At 46.5% G+C, this 13,959-nt stretch overlaps 2 protein-coding genes across 2 annotated transcripts in view; both read left to right on the top strand.

Moving 5' to 3' along the window:
* Positions 1 to 32, top strand: part of abcf3 (ATP-binding cassette, sub-family F (GCN20), member 3) — a 14,810-nt gene extending 14,778 nt beyond the window's left edge. Inside the window, exon 21 of the mRNA XM_085371426.1 lies at positions 1 to 32. This exon is cut by the window's left edge and continues 460 nt beyond it. The gene's annotated coding sequence lies outside the window, so the exon portion shown is untranslated.
* A 9,158-nt stretch (positions 33 to 9,190) lies between these two features.
* LOC146619601 (coagulation factor X) lies at positions 9,191 to 13,573 on the top strand. The gene is made up of 10 exons (XM_085371438.1): positions 9,191 to 9,314; positions 9,392 to 9,564; positions 10,000 to 10,024; positions 10,157 to 10,270; positions 10,362 to 10,496; positions 11,165 to 11,427; positions 11,510 to 11,624; positions 11,898 to 12,094; positions 12,172 to 12,297; positions 13,035 to 13,573. The coding sequence occupies exons 1-10, from the start codon at positions 9,242 to 9,244 to the stop codon at positions 13,278 to 13,280; spliced, it is 1,467 nt and encodes a 488-aa protein (XP_085227564.1). The 5' UTR covers positions 9,191 to 9,241; the 3' UTR covers positions 13,281 to 13,573.
* The last annotated feature ends 386 nt before the right edge of the window (positions 13,574 to 13,959 follow it).

Below are 13,959 nucleotides of genomic sequence, written 5' to 3' on the forward strand. Positions count from 1 at the left end.
CAGACACAAAACAAATAAAAGAATCATATCACGCCTCCGCCTCTCTCCTTCACTCCGGGGTGGGGTTGTGGTGGGTCGTGGGCGGTATTTAACTGTGCCAGGCAGTACTCAGAGGTGCCACCGGATGGCGCTCAGGAGGAGCAGATCTGCTCTCAGGAGTGAAGTTTTTACACGTTTATCCTAAACGTGGCCGTGCTCACTGCTAACGAAACGCTAGCTAAGCAGTGACAACAAAACATGTCCGCCTGATAAAACCAGTGGTTAAAGCGAGGTGAAAAATGTGATTTGGTATTTTTGTTTTTAAATGGTACCGTGGAAATGTGCTGGGCGGTTACAGATGGCAGAGCTTTATGAGCTGTGTTGAGCTTCACAGCGGTACGACACCCAGAAACCCTCACAGGCACGAGCGATCCAGCGAGCGCGAGCGATGACGCAGAGCTGCCAGGGTTCAGCTGCTTTCTCTCTTTCTGTCTCTCAGACAAACTTCAGCCCTCCGGCTTCAGAGCGCCGAAGAGGGACAGGACAGCAGAGGGAGGGGAAGACCTGCAGCAAACCGCGGGTCGGACTCGAACCTGGGCGCATGTCCAGAAAAAATCTACAGAGTTAAACTGCAGGAATGTCTTAAAGACATAAAGACCTGGATGGCCGCTAACTTTCTGCTTCTTAATTCAGATCAAACTGAGGTTATTGTACTCGGCCCTGAAAAGCTTAGAAATATGGTATCTAAGCAGATGCTTACTCTGGATGGCATTACCTTGGCCTCCAGTAACGCTGTGAGGAACCTTGGAGTCATTTTTGACCAGGACATGTCCTTCAACGCACATATTAAACAAATATGTAAGACTGCTTTCTTCCATTTGTGCAACATCTCTAAAGTTAGAAATATCCTGTTTCAGAGTGACGCTGAAAAACTAGTTCATGCATTTATTACTTCCAGGCTGGACGACTGTAATTCATTATTATCAGGAAGTCCAAAAAACTCGCTGAAAAGCCTTCAGCTGATCCAAAATGCTGCAGCAAGAGTCCTGACAGGGACTAGAAAGAGAGAGCAGATTTCTCCTGTTTTGGCTTCCTGTTAAATCCAGAATTCAAAATCCTGATCCTCACATACAAGGTCTTAAATAATCAGGCCCCATCTTATCTTAATGACCTTGTAGTACCATATCACCCTATTAGAGCACTTCGCTCTCGCTCTGCAGGCCTACTTGTTGTTCCTAGAGTATTTAAAAGTAGAATGGGAGGCAGAGCCTTCAGTCTGTTGTTGTGATTTGTTGCTGAAAAATGAATTGAATTCACGTTGATTTAGATAAATCATCATCCCAGTCTGTCGACTGCTGATGGACGACTGAAGACCGGAAGAAGCTGTTACAGACTGATGACTCTTCAGGACCTGGGCCCTATTTCAGGAAGCCGGTTTAGAAAACTCAGAGTGAAAAACGATACTCAGGGTTGAGTAACCCCGAACTGTCCAACTCGGAATATTCGGTTTCAGAAAGGCTGATAACAATTAGTTCAATCAACGCGGAGTTGCTTTAACCCCAAGTTAAGCGCGCGCACGAGGATACATAAAGCCCTGATTAGTGGAGCACAGATTAAGCGAGTCACCATGGAGACGGAGGGAAAGAAGGCGCGGTCAATGTATCTTACAGCGCTTGAGGCCGAAATTCTGATGGCAGCATATGCCGATAACATGCAAATTTTGCGGAAAAAAAGTAACACAGCCTCAGCTGCAAAAGAAAGGGAGCATGCATGGCAAAACATAGCCGACAGAGTCAATGCGTGAGTGTTAATATAAACATTGATCGAGGGATTTCCACCCATTTAACACGTTATTTTATTATATTTTATTTTATTTGTTATTTTATACATTTTATTTTGTGATGTGAGCGCAGGTGCAACCCAACAGGCCCCAAACGTTCCTGGCAGCAAGTAAAAATGAAATATAAAAATATAGTCCAAACAGGTAAGGTGTAATTGTATTATGAGCCATAGTGCTTGGTCTGTTTGTCCCATGTAAATCAATTGCAGTTAGAGGCTACATTAATTTCCCCTCTGTAAGCACTTATTGAAATTATCTGAGCACATTACAAGTACATATTTGCTTACTCTGTATGCTCAAATGTGACCCGTTATAGCCAACAGAAAAAAAGCGGAGGCCCGAAAAACAGGTGGGGGTCCTCCACCACCACCACTCACAGAGGCTGAGCAGTTGGCTTCCACATTTGTGATAATGTTGGCAGCATCACATATGATCTTCACAGTGCAGAGAACACAAATTAGCATCCATTACTATAATGAAATAATTTGTTAGTTTGAAATGCTACAGGGAACTATGTACCTGTACATTAATGCTGTGGAAAGACTTCCTGTTCACATAGTCTCCTTCATTTACTGAAGGAGCAATGATTGGAATGTGAGTGCCATCTATACAGCCAATCACGCCTGGGAACCCTGAAAATAAATGTACAATTTAAGTAGTAGTTCAAGTATCACCACATCATGAATTAAGTTTTGTTCATCCTGATACCTGCAATTTTGTGGCATCCCTCTTTGATAAATCTTGTGGGTCTATGACCGGGGAACACCACAAACGAGTACAGGAGACGTTTCAGTGCAACTGTAACAACCTGACTGCCCGACAGACGGTAGCCTTGGAAACGTGCTCAGCGTCACCAATATTATACAGAAAGCTCCCGTTTGCAAGAAACCGAAGTGCAATACAAATAATATGCACAGAACTGAGAGAATGTCCGCGATGTGTCACATGCGTAATATATGGCCTGAGGATGTTATCCAAATAAATTATAGATTGTGCTGAAAAACGGTAACGTTCACACAGGAAATCATCAGGAAATGATAAAATGTCCAAACGCGCTCTGATCACTCTCTCCCGGCGGAGAGCTCTGCGGAGAATTTGGGCTTCACGATCTACTGGCTCTTCAAGGACGGGGCACGCCATGTCTGACACTTCCTACAGTCAGGTTTCCGACAAAGAGGCGGAGAACGTCAGGGTTAGTTGAAGTAAACCTGCTAGGGGGCAGGTTAGCTTCACGGAGTGTGTCGTCATAGTAACTCGCTCAGGATCAATCTAAACTCGCTTTGTGAAACCGAAAACCCAGAGTTTTCGTTAACTCAGGGTATACTTACTCAGAGTTTGCTCTAAACCGGCTTCCTGAAATAGGGCCCAGTAGGTGAAAGGACATGAAGACACAAACACCGATCACAGTCAGAAACAACCAGCCAGTACAAAACAGCTCCTCTCATAAAGCAGGCAGACACCAACTACTGAAGGAAACCACCACAAAGTCAAATTAAACCCTAAACAAACACAGCGGGGGGGCGAGGCACCCTCAAACAGCTTTCAGGTTTAACAATGGGAATGAAAATGAAGCCATGAGGGCCAAACGGCACCCTCTGCTTGCAGCTGCCCCCTCAGCCTGCGTGCAGGTGTGTCCAATCAGTCGCTCAGGGGTCTGGTTTCCCTCTGCTGGACCAATAGGCTTTCACTGGAGGTGCAGGCCGAGGGTTGGTCTGTGTTTCCACAGAGACTTATTCATCATGAAGAACACAAGACAGAACAACCAACTCGCTCATGAGGGAAGTTTTGGGTCAGAACCAGCTCTTGGAGCTCACGCTGCTCACCTGACTGCAAATCCTTCAAAGAGCAGCTTCCTCGTAGCCTTTTTATTGACAAACACAGTTGCAACACACAGCACAAGCACCTCCCTCCGTAAAACCCCCCAATGGTTCTAAGACAAGGCACTGTGTGTGTGTGTGTGTGTGTGTGTGTGTGTGTGTGTGTGTGTGTGTGTGTGTGTGTGTGTGAGTGACCTCCTGCTGACCAAAAGGGTCATAAAAGCAGGAAGCAACAACAGAAGAACAGATCTGTCAGACAGGATGTATCTGCGATAAAACCTCCCCCAGCACACAGTGTCTGGTGGTCAGAGACAAAGGAATGTCTTGATCCTGTAGATTGAACTCAGACTTTACAAATTTAAGAACCACAATGACAACATTCAACAATCAGACTTAACACTGAGCAGTCGTCAGGCCAGTCTACATCACAGCAACCCTGCAGTATCTGTAAGGCAAGGCAAGGCAAGTTTATTTGTACAGCACAATTCAACAACAAGGTGATTCAAAGTGCTTTACAGAGACATTAGAAACAAGAACAAATAAAAAGCATGATTTAAAATTGATTAAAACAAGCAAATAAACTAACTAACTAATTAACAAACAAACAAACAAACAAAACAGTATATAAAATCAAAACAGATAAAATCAGAACAGTAGATAAAATCAGTAGTTAAATGTAAGTTTTGAAATTTAAGCTTAAAGTGTGGATTTGGTGCTTTATTCAAATGCAGCTGAGAACAGGTGAGTCTTCAACCTGGATTTAAATAAACTGAGTGTTTCAGCTGATCTGAGGCTTTCTGGGAGTTTGTTCCAGATATAAGGAGCATAAAAGCTGAATGCAGCTTCTCCGTGTCTGGTTCTGACTCTGGGAACTGATAAAAGACCGGATCCAGATGACCTGAGGGATCTGGAAGGTTCATACTGGGTCAGGAGGTCACTGATGTATTTTGGTCCTAAACCATTCAGAGCTTTATAGGCCAGCATCAGAACTTTAAAGTCTATCCTCTGACGGACAGGCAGCCAGTGTAAAGACCTCAGAGCTGGACTGATGTGGTCCACTTTTTTGGTCTTAGTGAGGACTCGAGCAGCAGAGTTCTGAATGAGCTGTAGTTGTCTGACTGATTTTTTAGGTAGACCTGTAAAGATGCTGTTACAGTAATCAAGCCTACTAAAGATGAATGCATGGACTAGTTTTTCCAGGTCCTGTTGAGACATCAGATCTTTTATCCTTGATATATTCTTGAGGTGATAGTAAGCTGATTTTGTTATTGTCTTAATGTGTTTTTCTAAGTTTAGGTCTGCATCCATCACTACACCCAAATTTCTCGCCTGGTTTGTGGTTTTTAGATGTATAGATTGAAGTTCTCTGGTGACCTGTAATCGTTTTTCTTTGGCGCCAAAGACTATTACCTCAGTTTTGTTTTTGTTTAGCTGGAGAAAATTGTGGCACAACCAGTCATTGATTTCCTCGATGCATTTACCAAGAGCCTGTACAGGGCCTCGGTCTCCTGGTGACATTGTGATATATATTTGTGTGTCATCTGCATAGCTGTGGTAGTTTATTTTGTTCTTTATAATCTGTGCCAGTGGGAGCATGTAGATGTTAAACAGAAGGGTCCCAAGATGGAACCTTGGGGAACTCCACATGTGATACTTGTCTGCTCAGATGTGAAGTTACCTATTGATACAAAGTATTTCCTGTTTTCTACGTATGTTTTGAACCAGTTTAGTACAGTTCCTGAAAGACCTGCCCAGTTCTCCAGTCGTTTGAGTAATATGTTGTGGTCAACTGTATCAAATGCTGCACTGAGATCCAGTAAAACTAAGACTGACATTTTTCCACTGTCTGTATTCAGACATATGTCATTAAACACTTTGGTCAGAGCGGTTTCAGGGCTGTGGTTCTGTCTAAAACCTGACTGGAAGGCATCGTAGCAATTATTCTGTTTTAAGAAGTAACTGAGCTGTTGAGAAACTGCTTTTTCAGTGATCTTACTTAAAAATGGGAGATTTGAGATCGGCCTGTAGTTGTTCATTTGTGTCTTGTCAAGATTGTCCTTTTTCAGTATAGGTTTGATTACAGCAGTTTTTAGTGATTCTGGAAACACACCTGATAATAAAGAAAAGTTGACGATCTGTAACAGGTCTGACTCTAAAGTCTTTGAGACCTTTTTGAAAAAACTTGTTGGCAGGACATCTAAACAGCAGGAGGAGGAGTTCAGTTGACCTAAGATGTCCTCCAGGTCTTTGCTGTTAATAGGTTGAAACTGTTTCATGGTGTTTAAACAGTTTTTTGGTGGACACAGTACATATCCTGGATCTGCTGTTGATGTACCAATTGCTTGTCTAATTTTTTGGATTTTGTCTGTGAAGAATTTGGCGAAGTCATTGCAGGCCATGGTCGAATGAAGTTCAGCTGCCACTGACACAGGAGGGTTTGTTAGCCTGTCAACTGTAGAAAATAAGACCCGAGCATTATGGCTGTTTTTAGTGATGATGTCAGAGAAGTAGGACCTCCTTGCATTCCTCAGTTGTAAATTATAATTGTGAAGTTTCTCTTTATAAATGTCATAATGAACCTGGAGGTTTGTTTTTCTCCATCTGCGCTCAGCTTTCCTACACTCTCTTTTTTCATTTTTCACCAGTGTGGAGTTTCTCCATGGAGACTTTTTCCTTCCAGAGATAACCTTCACCTTAATGGGAGCAATAGTGTCCATTACATTTAACATGTTAGCATTGAAGCTATTGACGAGCTCATTGACTGACCCTCTGGGCAGGTCAGGTGTTAATGGGAAGACCTGGTTAAAAATTGCACTACTGTGTTCAGTTATACACCGTTTTGTGATCACTGTTGTTGATATATTTGTGTGGGCTGAGATTTTACTTTCAAAGAAAACACAGTAATGATCAGACAGGCCCACATCAGACACAGTAACCTTTGAAATGCTCAGGCCTTTGGAGATCAGTAGGTCAAGAGTGTGTCCTCTATTATGTGTGGCCTCTGTTACATGCTGAGTCAGCCCAAAGTTGCCCAGAGTGTTACTCAGGTCTTTAGTCCCTTTGTCCTGAGGGTTGTCCACATGAATGTTAAAATCCCCAACAACAGATCACAGACAGCAGTTCACTGAGGTCATTAAAAAAGTCTGTGCAGTATTTGGGAGGCCTGTAAACATTAAGAAACACAACTTTGGATGGGGCCTTCAGCTGTAAAGCCACATATTCAAAAGACTGAAAACTTCCAGGAGATAGCTGCTTACATTGAAATGATTCATTAAATAAGACAGCAACCCCTCCTCCTCTCCTGCTCGCCCTGGCCTCACTGATGAAACTGTAGTTAGGAGGGGTCGTCTCGATGAGAACAGCTCCACTGTTACTTTGGTCCAACCAAGTTTCAGTTAAAAACATAAAATCAAGGCTGTGCTCAGTGATTAAATCATTAATTAAAAATGTTTTCCCAGCTAGAGATCTAATGTTTAATAAAGCCAACTTAAGTGTTTTAGAGGTATTACTTGTCCCCTCGTGTTTGGGAGCAGTCTGTGGCACACAAGGTATGTTTACTATGTTTAAAGATCTTTTAGAGTGCAGCTCTCTGTGTTTTGACCAGGCCACATGTCTCCTGTCACCTAAAAGTACAGAGATTTTAAAACCTTCTAGTAAACAGGGTCCCAGCTTCTCCTGGGAAAAGTCATCACTGCCATAATCCTCACAGCCCGGACCCTCCACACATCACGCATCAGACTGCGGAGACAGGGCATGAAGAGGAACTAAGGGGGGCGAGGCTGGGCAATGTGACTTCGATTGCTCTGTTGAGGGTGGGGCTCGATGACGAACCTTTGGCCGCTCTGGTGGGGGGTTTATGGGGGACAAAAAGGGATTGGGACGGGGGGTAGATCTGAGCCCAGCATTGACCCGCTCCATCATCTCCTCAGTGAATTTCAGGTGTGGGGAGGAGGGAGAAAGGGAGGGGGAGGAGGGTGATGGCCTGTCGGGGGTTTGGGGGACTGGGGAAGGTCGTGGTCCCTGGTCCTGGTCGTTGGTGTTGTTGAGAGAGTTGGAGGCAAATAGGGACCCCTCTTCTTGCCTTAGATGTCTCTCCTTTCTGAGGCTTTTCCCGGGTGGGGGCAAATGGAGCTCCTCCTCAAGGTTTCTGCTGGGCTTTGTCTGTTCTTGGAGTACTGTTTGTTCCTCTTTATGAGATAACTCCTCGTTTATCTCAGCCTTGGCACCAAGCACAGATGGATGACGTATGGAATAAAACAAGTTGGAGGTGAACAGTTTCACCCCTGACTTGTTAAAATTAAATCCATTTGCTTTAAACTGATGCCTGCGTTCCCAAAAAATATTAAAGTTGTCGATAAAGTGCACTGAGTGGTCAGCACATGCTGATATAAGCCATTTATTCAGTGTAAACAACCTGCTGAATCTCTCGTCTCCTCCTCTGACCGGCGGTACAGGTCCACTGATGAATACAGCTGCATTCAGAGAGTTTACAGTGTTTAATATTCCAGTAAAGTCCCGTTTCAGAACCTCCGACTGTTGTTTGGACACATCGTTTGACCCTGTATGCAGAACAATGTTTGTCACAGTTGGATATTCATCTGCAATTTGAAGAATTCTCTCCTTCAGGTTGTTGACCATATCGTTAGGAAAGCAGAGGACTTTAGTGTTCTTACCGCACATCCTTTGTACATCCTTTACGGAAGAGTCACCCACAATCAGAGTTTCAGGCCTAGCCTTTAGCTTTCCCTGTGGCCTTTCACTTTTCAACAGATTTTCAGACCTTATTTCGCTGCTTTTAGATGGATGGTTGTCCGATATAGATCCAGGGTCCTTTGATAGTGGAGCAAATCTGTTCTGCAGTTTCACATTCAGTTGTTTTGGAGGTTTGTTGTTAACCTTCCTATTCACGGTTGTCCAGTCCTGTTTCCTCCCGTATACAGGGGTAGAAGAGCTTCTCTGTCTCGTAGGAAGTGAAGGCCAGTCGGTTTCAGAGATTTCAGCTCGCTGTGCCCTGCCCGTGATACGTCCTCCCCCTTCCAGGAGACATGATTTATGTCTTGGTTTTGCACCAAGACAGTCTAAGGGGGGATTATCGCTTGAGGATTTATAATAATGCACAGAGTCTACTTTCTTGGTCATGTCATCTGTGCTCCTTAGCTGTGTGCTAGCTTGCTCATCGCCATTGTTTTGAATCAAAGGCAAGGTTGTTTCATTTCCACACAGTCCATTTACCTCCACGTTTACTTCTAAGTATCTGTACTGCAGTACAGATACTGCAGTACCGCGTGTACTCTGTTCAGCAGGCCCTGCACGTGTCGCTGTCGGTGCTCTGAAGGTTATTCCAGAGTTGGCTCCGTTCCTCTTAAGCCTTTGGAATATTTTCATGAACAGCTGCTTCCTACAGGATCATCAAAAGGTGCTGTGACCTTTGACCTTTTCACCTTTACAGGTCAGCAATGAAAATACTCCAGCAGAACAGAGTTCAGACGTGTTGTCGTCTCTGCGGCTGATGTGACATCTGCGTGTCAATATTTGAGCTGTGGTTAACCATCAATCCGTCAGCTGCTCCTCCATCCTCCATTTTGCACGCAGCCGTCGGACAGACATGCTGCCGTCCACAGCCGTGACTCTGAGCGTTGGCGCTCTGCTCGTCTGCTCTGCGCTCATCCAGTGTTCAGGTGAGACACACCCACGCTCGTGTTTTCCGCCTCTGCGGCACAGTCTGAGTGTTTCCGTTTTTCTGTCCACCCCTCAGTGTTCTTGGATCGGTCGGCGGCCGGCCAGATCCTGCGCTCCTCCTCCAGGAGGCGACGAGCCAACTCGCATTTCCTGGAGGAGATGCTGCCCGGGAACCTGGAGCGGGAGTGTTACGAGGAGCGCTGCTCACTGGAGGAGGCCACAGAGATCTTCCAGACCCAGGAGAAGACGGTACGAAGCCCACCGCCGCCCACGCAGCAGGAGATTACCACCGTGTTACTTTATTTAAACATATATTAAAGCAAAGTCAGCACCACAGACCCGTGCTAACCCAGAGAGGACCGCTTCGTCCTGATTGATGATGCTGGGCCCAAAACCTGACCCTCAGCGGGTGGAGCTAAATGCTTAAATAAGGATTTCGACGTAGTTCTAGTCAAGGGTGTGTAGCTAGCAGAGTGTGTGTAGAGGAAGCAGCTGAAATGATGGAAGTCATCAGAAAACATCACCCTCGTTCATCCCGGACACGAATCAGGACGATTACAGAGCAGGAGATCAGCTTAGCTGCGCACACACAGGATGCAGAGCGTTGTCGTGTCTGCAGACTCTTACACAGTCGTTCAACATAACCACAGCTGCAGTCACTAACTCTGAGTCCTTGTCCCACAGATGGAGTTTTGGTACAGATACACAAGTGAGTACGAACAACCCAGTCACTCAGTTTGTGGCAGCTCAGCTGGATGTGCTTTAGTCTGACTACAGTCTGAAATCTTATCAGGTGTCTTCTACCAATGACTCAGCTGAGTTCCTCACCTGTGTGTCTTAGATCTGAACCCCTGTGGGACCAACCCCTGTCTGAACGGAGGCATGTGCACCCTGGACCGAGGAGACTTCACGTGTCTTTGTCCTCCCCAGTATCAGGGCAAGATCTGCAACACAGGTAACAAACACCTGAAACTCAGGTACACCACCTTTAAATCGAGCAAATGACACCTGACAAATGAAATATTTATGAAAATTGCCTTGGGTAGTGGTGTTGGAGTGCCGCTATAGAAATGGTGGCTGTATGCAGTACTGCAGAGACCTGGCAGGTGGCGCTGGAGTTCAGTGTGGCTGTGCTGACGGATACTTCCTAGAGAGTGACAGACAGAGCTGCTCCAAGACCGGTAACACTCCCAGGACCCACATTGTATTAGTATTACTGCACATAATACTACAGTAAGTGCAGACGGCATTTATTACTTCCAGGCTGGACGACTGTAATTCATTATTATCAGGAAGTCCTAAAAACTCCCTGAAAAGCCTTCAGCTGATCCAAAATGCAGCAAGAGTCCTGACAGGGACTAGAAAGAGAGCATATTTCTCCTGTTTTGGCTTCCTGTTAAATCCAGAATTCAAAATCCTGCTCCTCACATACAAGGTCTTAAATAATCAGGCCCCATCTTATCTTAATGACCTTGTAGTACCATATCACCCTATTAGAGCACTTCGCTCTCGCTCTGCAGGCCTACTTGTTGTTCCTAGAGTATTTAAAAGTAGAATGGGAGGCAGAGCCTTCAGTTTTCAGGCCCCTCTTCTGTGGAACCAGCTTCCAGTTTGGATTCAGGAGACAGACACTATCTCTACTTTCAAGATTAGGCTTCAAACTTTCCTTTTTGCTAAAGCATATAGTTAGGGCTGGACCAGGTGACCCTGAATCCTCCCTTAGTTATGCTGGGGAATTCCCATGATGCACTGGTGTTAATCATTATTCATATATTCATGTCTGTGTCTTTGTTGGTCTCACGGCTAATCTGAGCTGATTTCGTGATCTTTCTTTCCCGTTCCTGCTCAGTGGCGTTCCCCTGCGGCCGTCAGCAGATGGAGGCTTTGGATCGAGGTCGCTCTCTGCTGAGTTCCTTGGAGACAGACGATGCCACGTGGGATTACAATGCAACAGACAGCTGGCTACCTGAACTTAATTCAACAGAGGTGTGGACAGCGAACGCAACAGGGAGAGGAGGGAACCTGACGGACAGTGGAGGGGCAGGAGGTAGCGAGATGCAGCCTCGTGTTGTGGGTGGATCCCTGGAGAGGAGAGGAGGGAGCCCCTGGCAGGTTTGGAGGAATCAGTGGAATAACGAAGCAGAACCTTGTTCTGAGCTGTGTGAACGTGCTGACTCTGAGCGTTTCTGTTCAGGTTCTGATCCACAGGTCTGACGGCTTCGGTTTCTGCGGAGGGACTCTGGTATCTGACCGATGGGTCGTTTCTGCCGCTCACTGCTTTGAAGAGTCTGCAGACCACATTACGATAGGTGAGGCCGGTGGTTTACAGTGGACCTCACCCACTGTGAGCGGCAGAGCAGCAGGGGTGCTCATGTAAACACGCATACTTTGAATGCTAATCAGACACTGTTCACACATCTGTGTAGGCTTCTGCACGTCTGTAAAACCACTACACTCAGGTATGTGCCCTCTGCTGGCTGCAGCAGCGATTGCGGCATCTCGGTTCATCGATGCTGTCCCTTCAGTCTGAGCGCAGGAATGTGTGTGTGAGCTGGGTTTTCTGAGTGTGTGTGTGTCTGCAGGTGACTACGACAAGCAGCGTCCCGATCCAGGCGAGCAGCAGATAAAGATCCAGAAGGTCATCATTCATCCTCACTTCCACGCCTTCACCTTCGACAGCGACCTCGCTCTGCTCTATCTCGCCCGGCCTGTTCAGAAGGGCCCCACCGCAGTCCCCGCCTGCCTCCCCGACACCCACCTCTCCAAATACCTGCTGAAGGTAATTTCATCGGAAATGATGAGTGCTGCAGCTGACTTGGCCCATCTGTCTGATGCCGACTGTGTCCGTGTGCCCAGGAGGACAACCACGGCGTGGTGACGGGCTGGGGGGCCACCGAGTACCTGGGCCGCTCCTCGAGGTTCCTGAGGAAGGTGACACTCCCAGTGGTCGGCTACAAAGACTGCATCAGCACCACCGAGCAGGTGATCAGCTGAGCGTCTGAGCCCAACCCCGCAGCAACTGCTGATCTATACTTAGTGTTTGAGAAAGAGCAGCAACACAGCAACAGGTGACGTAAACGTTAGAAAAGCTGCTGCATCCTCTGATAAACTAGACTGTTTATCAGAGGATCCGGGGGGGGGCTACTTAGAGGGTTACCTGGTACGCCCGCTGTCGATAGACCGCCACGTTCGTGGTGAACACCGACGGGCTGGACAGTTTTTGGATGGAGGTCCACAGGTTAGCATGTTAGCAGGGGACTGCTGCACATTCGTCATACTTAATACAAGTAATGACCTTTTCTAAAAGTAACTGTAATCTGATTACTGAGTGTAGTAGTGTCATCTCTACAAAATGAAACGAGGGTGGAAACTGCTTCGGCGAGCAGCACTGCTGAACGAGAGTTGGGGTCGTAGAGGACGATAAAGAGCACACCTGTTCATGTGTCCTTACAGGAAGAACTGTTGGATGAACAGGTGTGCTCTCTGTAACGTGTTTGAATCCTGCACTAAGCAGACTGTGGACACCTGAACATGATGCACAGCATCTGCTGTCAGCATTGTTTGTGTGCAGGTGTACATGTAAATCTGCCCCGTCTCAGGTGTGCTGTTCACTCGAGCGATACCGTCTATGACCAAATCAAACCAGACCAGGGTCAGCGATAGAGACGCAGCCGTTCCCACGTTGCCCTGATGCCCGGCCCCTCCTGTGTTTCCTGCAGGTGATCACAGACAACATGTACTGCGCAGGTTACCTGGAGGCCAGTAAGGACGCCTGCAGCGGGGACAGCGGAGGGCCGTTTGTGGTGAACTACAGGGGGACCTGGTTCCTGACCGGGGTCGTCAGCTGGGGGGAGAAATGTGCCGCCCGTGGCAAGTACGGTGTCTACACCCGACTGGGCAACTTCCTCAACTGGATCCGAGACACAATGGAGAGACGGGACGTGAACGGCACTGGGAGCCCGTGAAGCCCCGAGAGCCAAGCGTGCCCGGTTTCATGTGAGGGGATTATGGGATACCGAGTGAGCTGCAACCACCTTCAAACCGACTCTGAACACTGCTGCCACACTGACGCCATAAAGGGATCTGCTGCAGTAATAGTACAGCGAGTATGCATAGTGAGTACTTTAATACCACAGAGGAAGCATCACCCTGAGATTTAAAGCAATGCTGTGAAGGAGCATGCAGTAAATCTGTTGCTGTGTTTGTCTATGAATAAATGTCAAGGAGCAAAATTCACCAAATAAACAACGTGTGTAAGCTTCTCTTCATGTTCCTGGATGATGTTTGATTCACACACCTGTGGGTACATACATGCACAGACTATACATATGAGATGGTCACTGTGATGTCACATATTGGTCTTTGAGGTTGTTTTTCAGGTTTCAAACATTTTTGAGACCTGGCAGGAAGAGTGAAGGGGCCGAGCTGACCAGGCGACGCTGCACGCTCGGTAAAAATAGGCTTTTATCGTCCTGGATGATCATTTTCACTGTTATTGGATAAGCTGTGAACCCAGCAGCTGAGACCACAAACCCTTCAGATCATTTCATTTCCTACAGACTTCAGACAATCAGACCAGAGCAGTCGCCCCCTGCTGGACATTAGATTGAATGCAGGTCTAAGCAGTAATATCTGAATGTTGCT

Source organism: Diplotaxodon limnothrissa, linkage group LG14 (genome assembly GCF_057381915.1).
Source record: "Diplotaxodon limnothrissa isolate DT_005_m linkage group LG14, D_limnothrissa_male_GT1.1, whole genome shotgun sequence".
NCBI lineage: Eukaryota > Metazoa > Chordata > Actinopteri > Cichliformes > Cichlidae > Diplotaxodon > Diplotaxodon limnothrissa.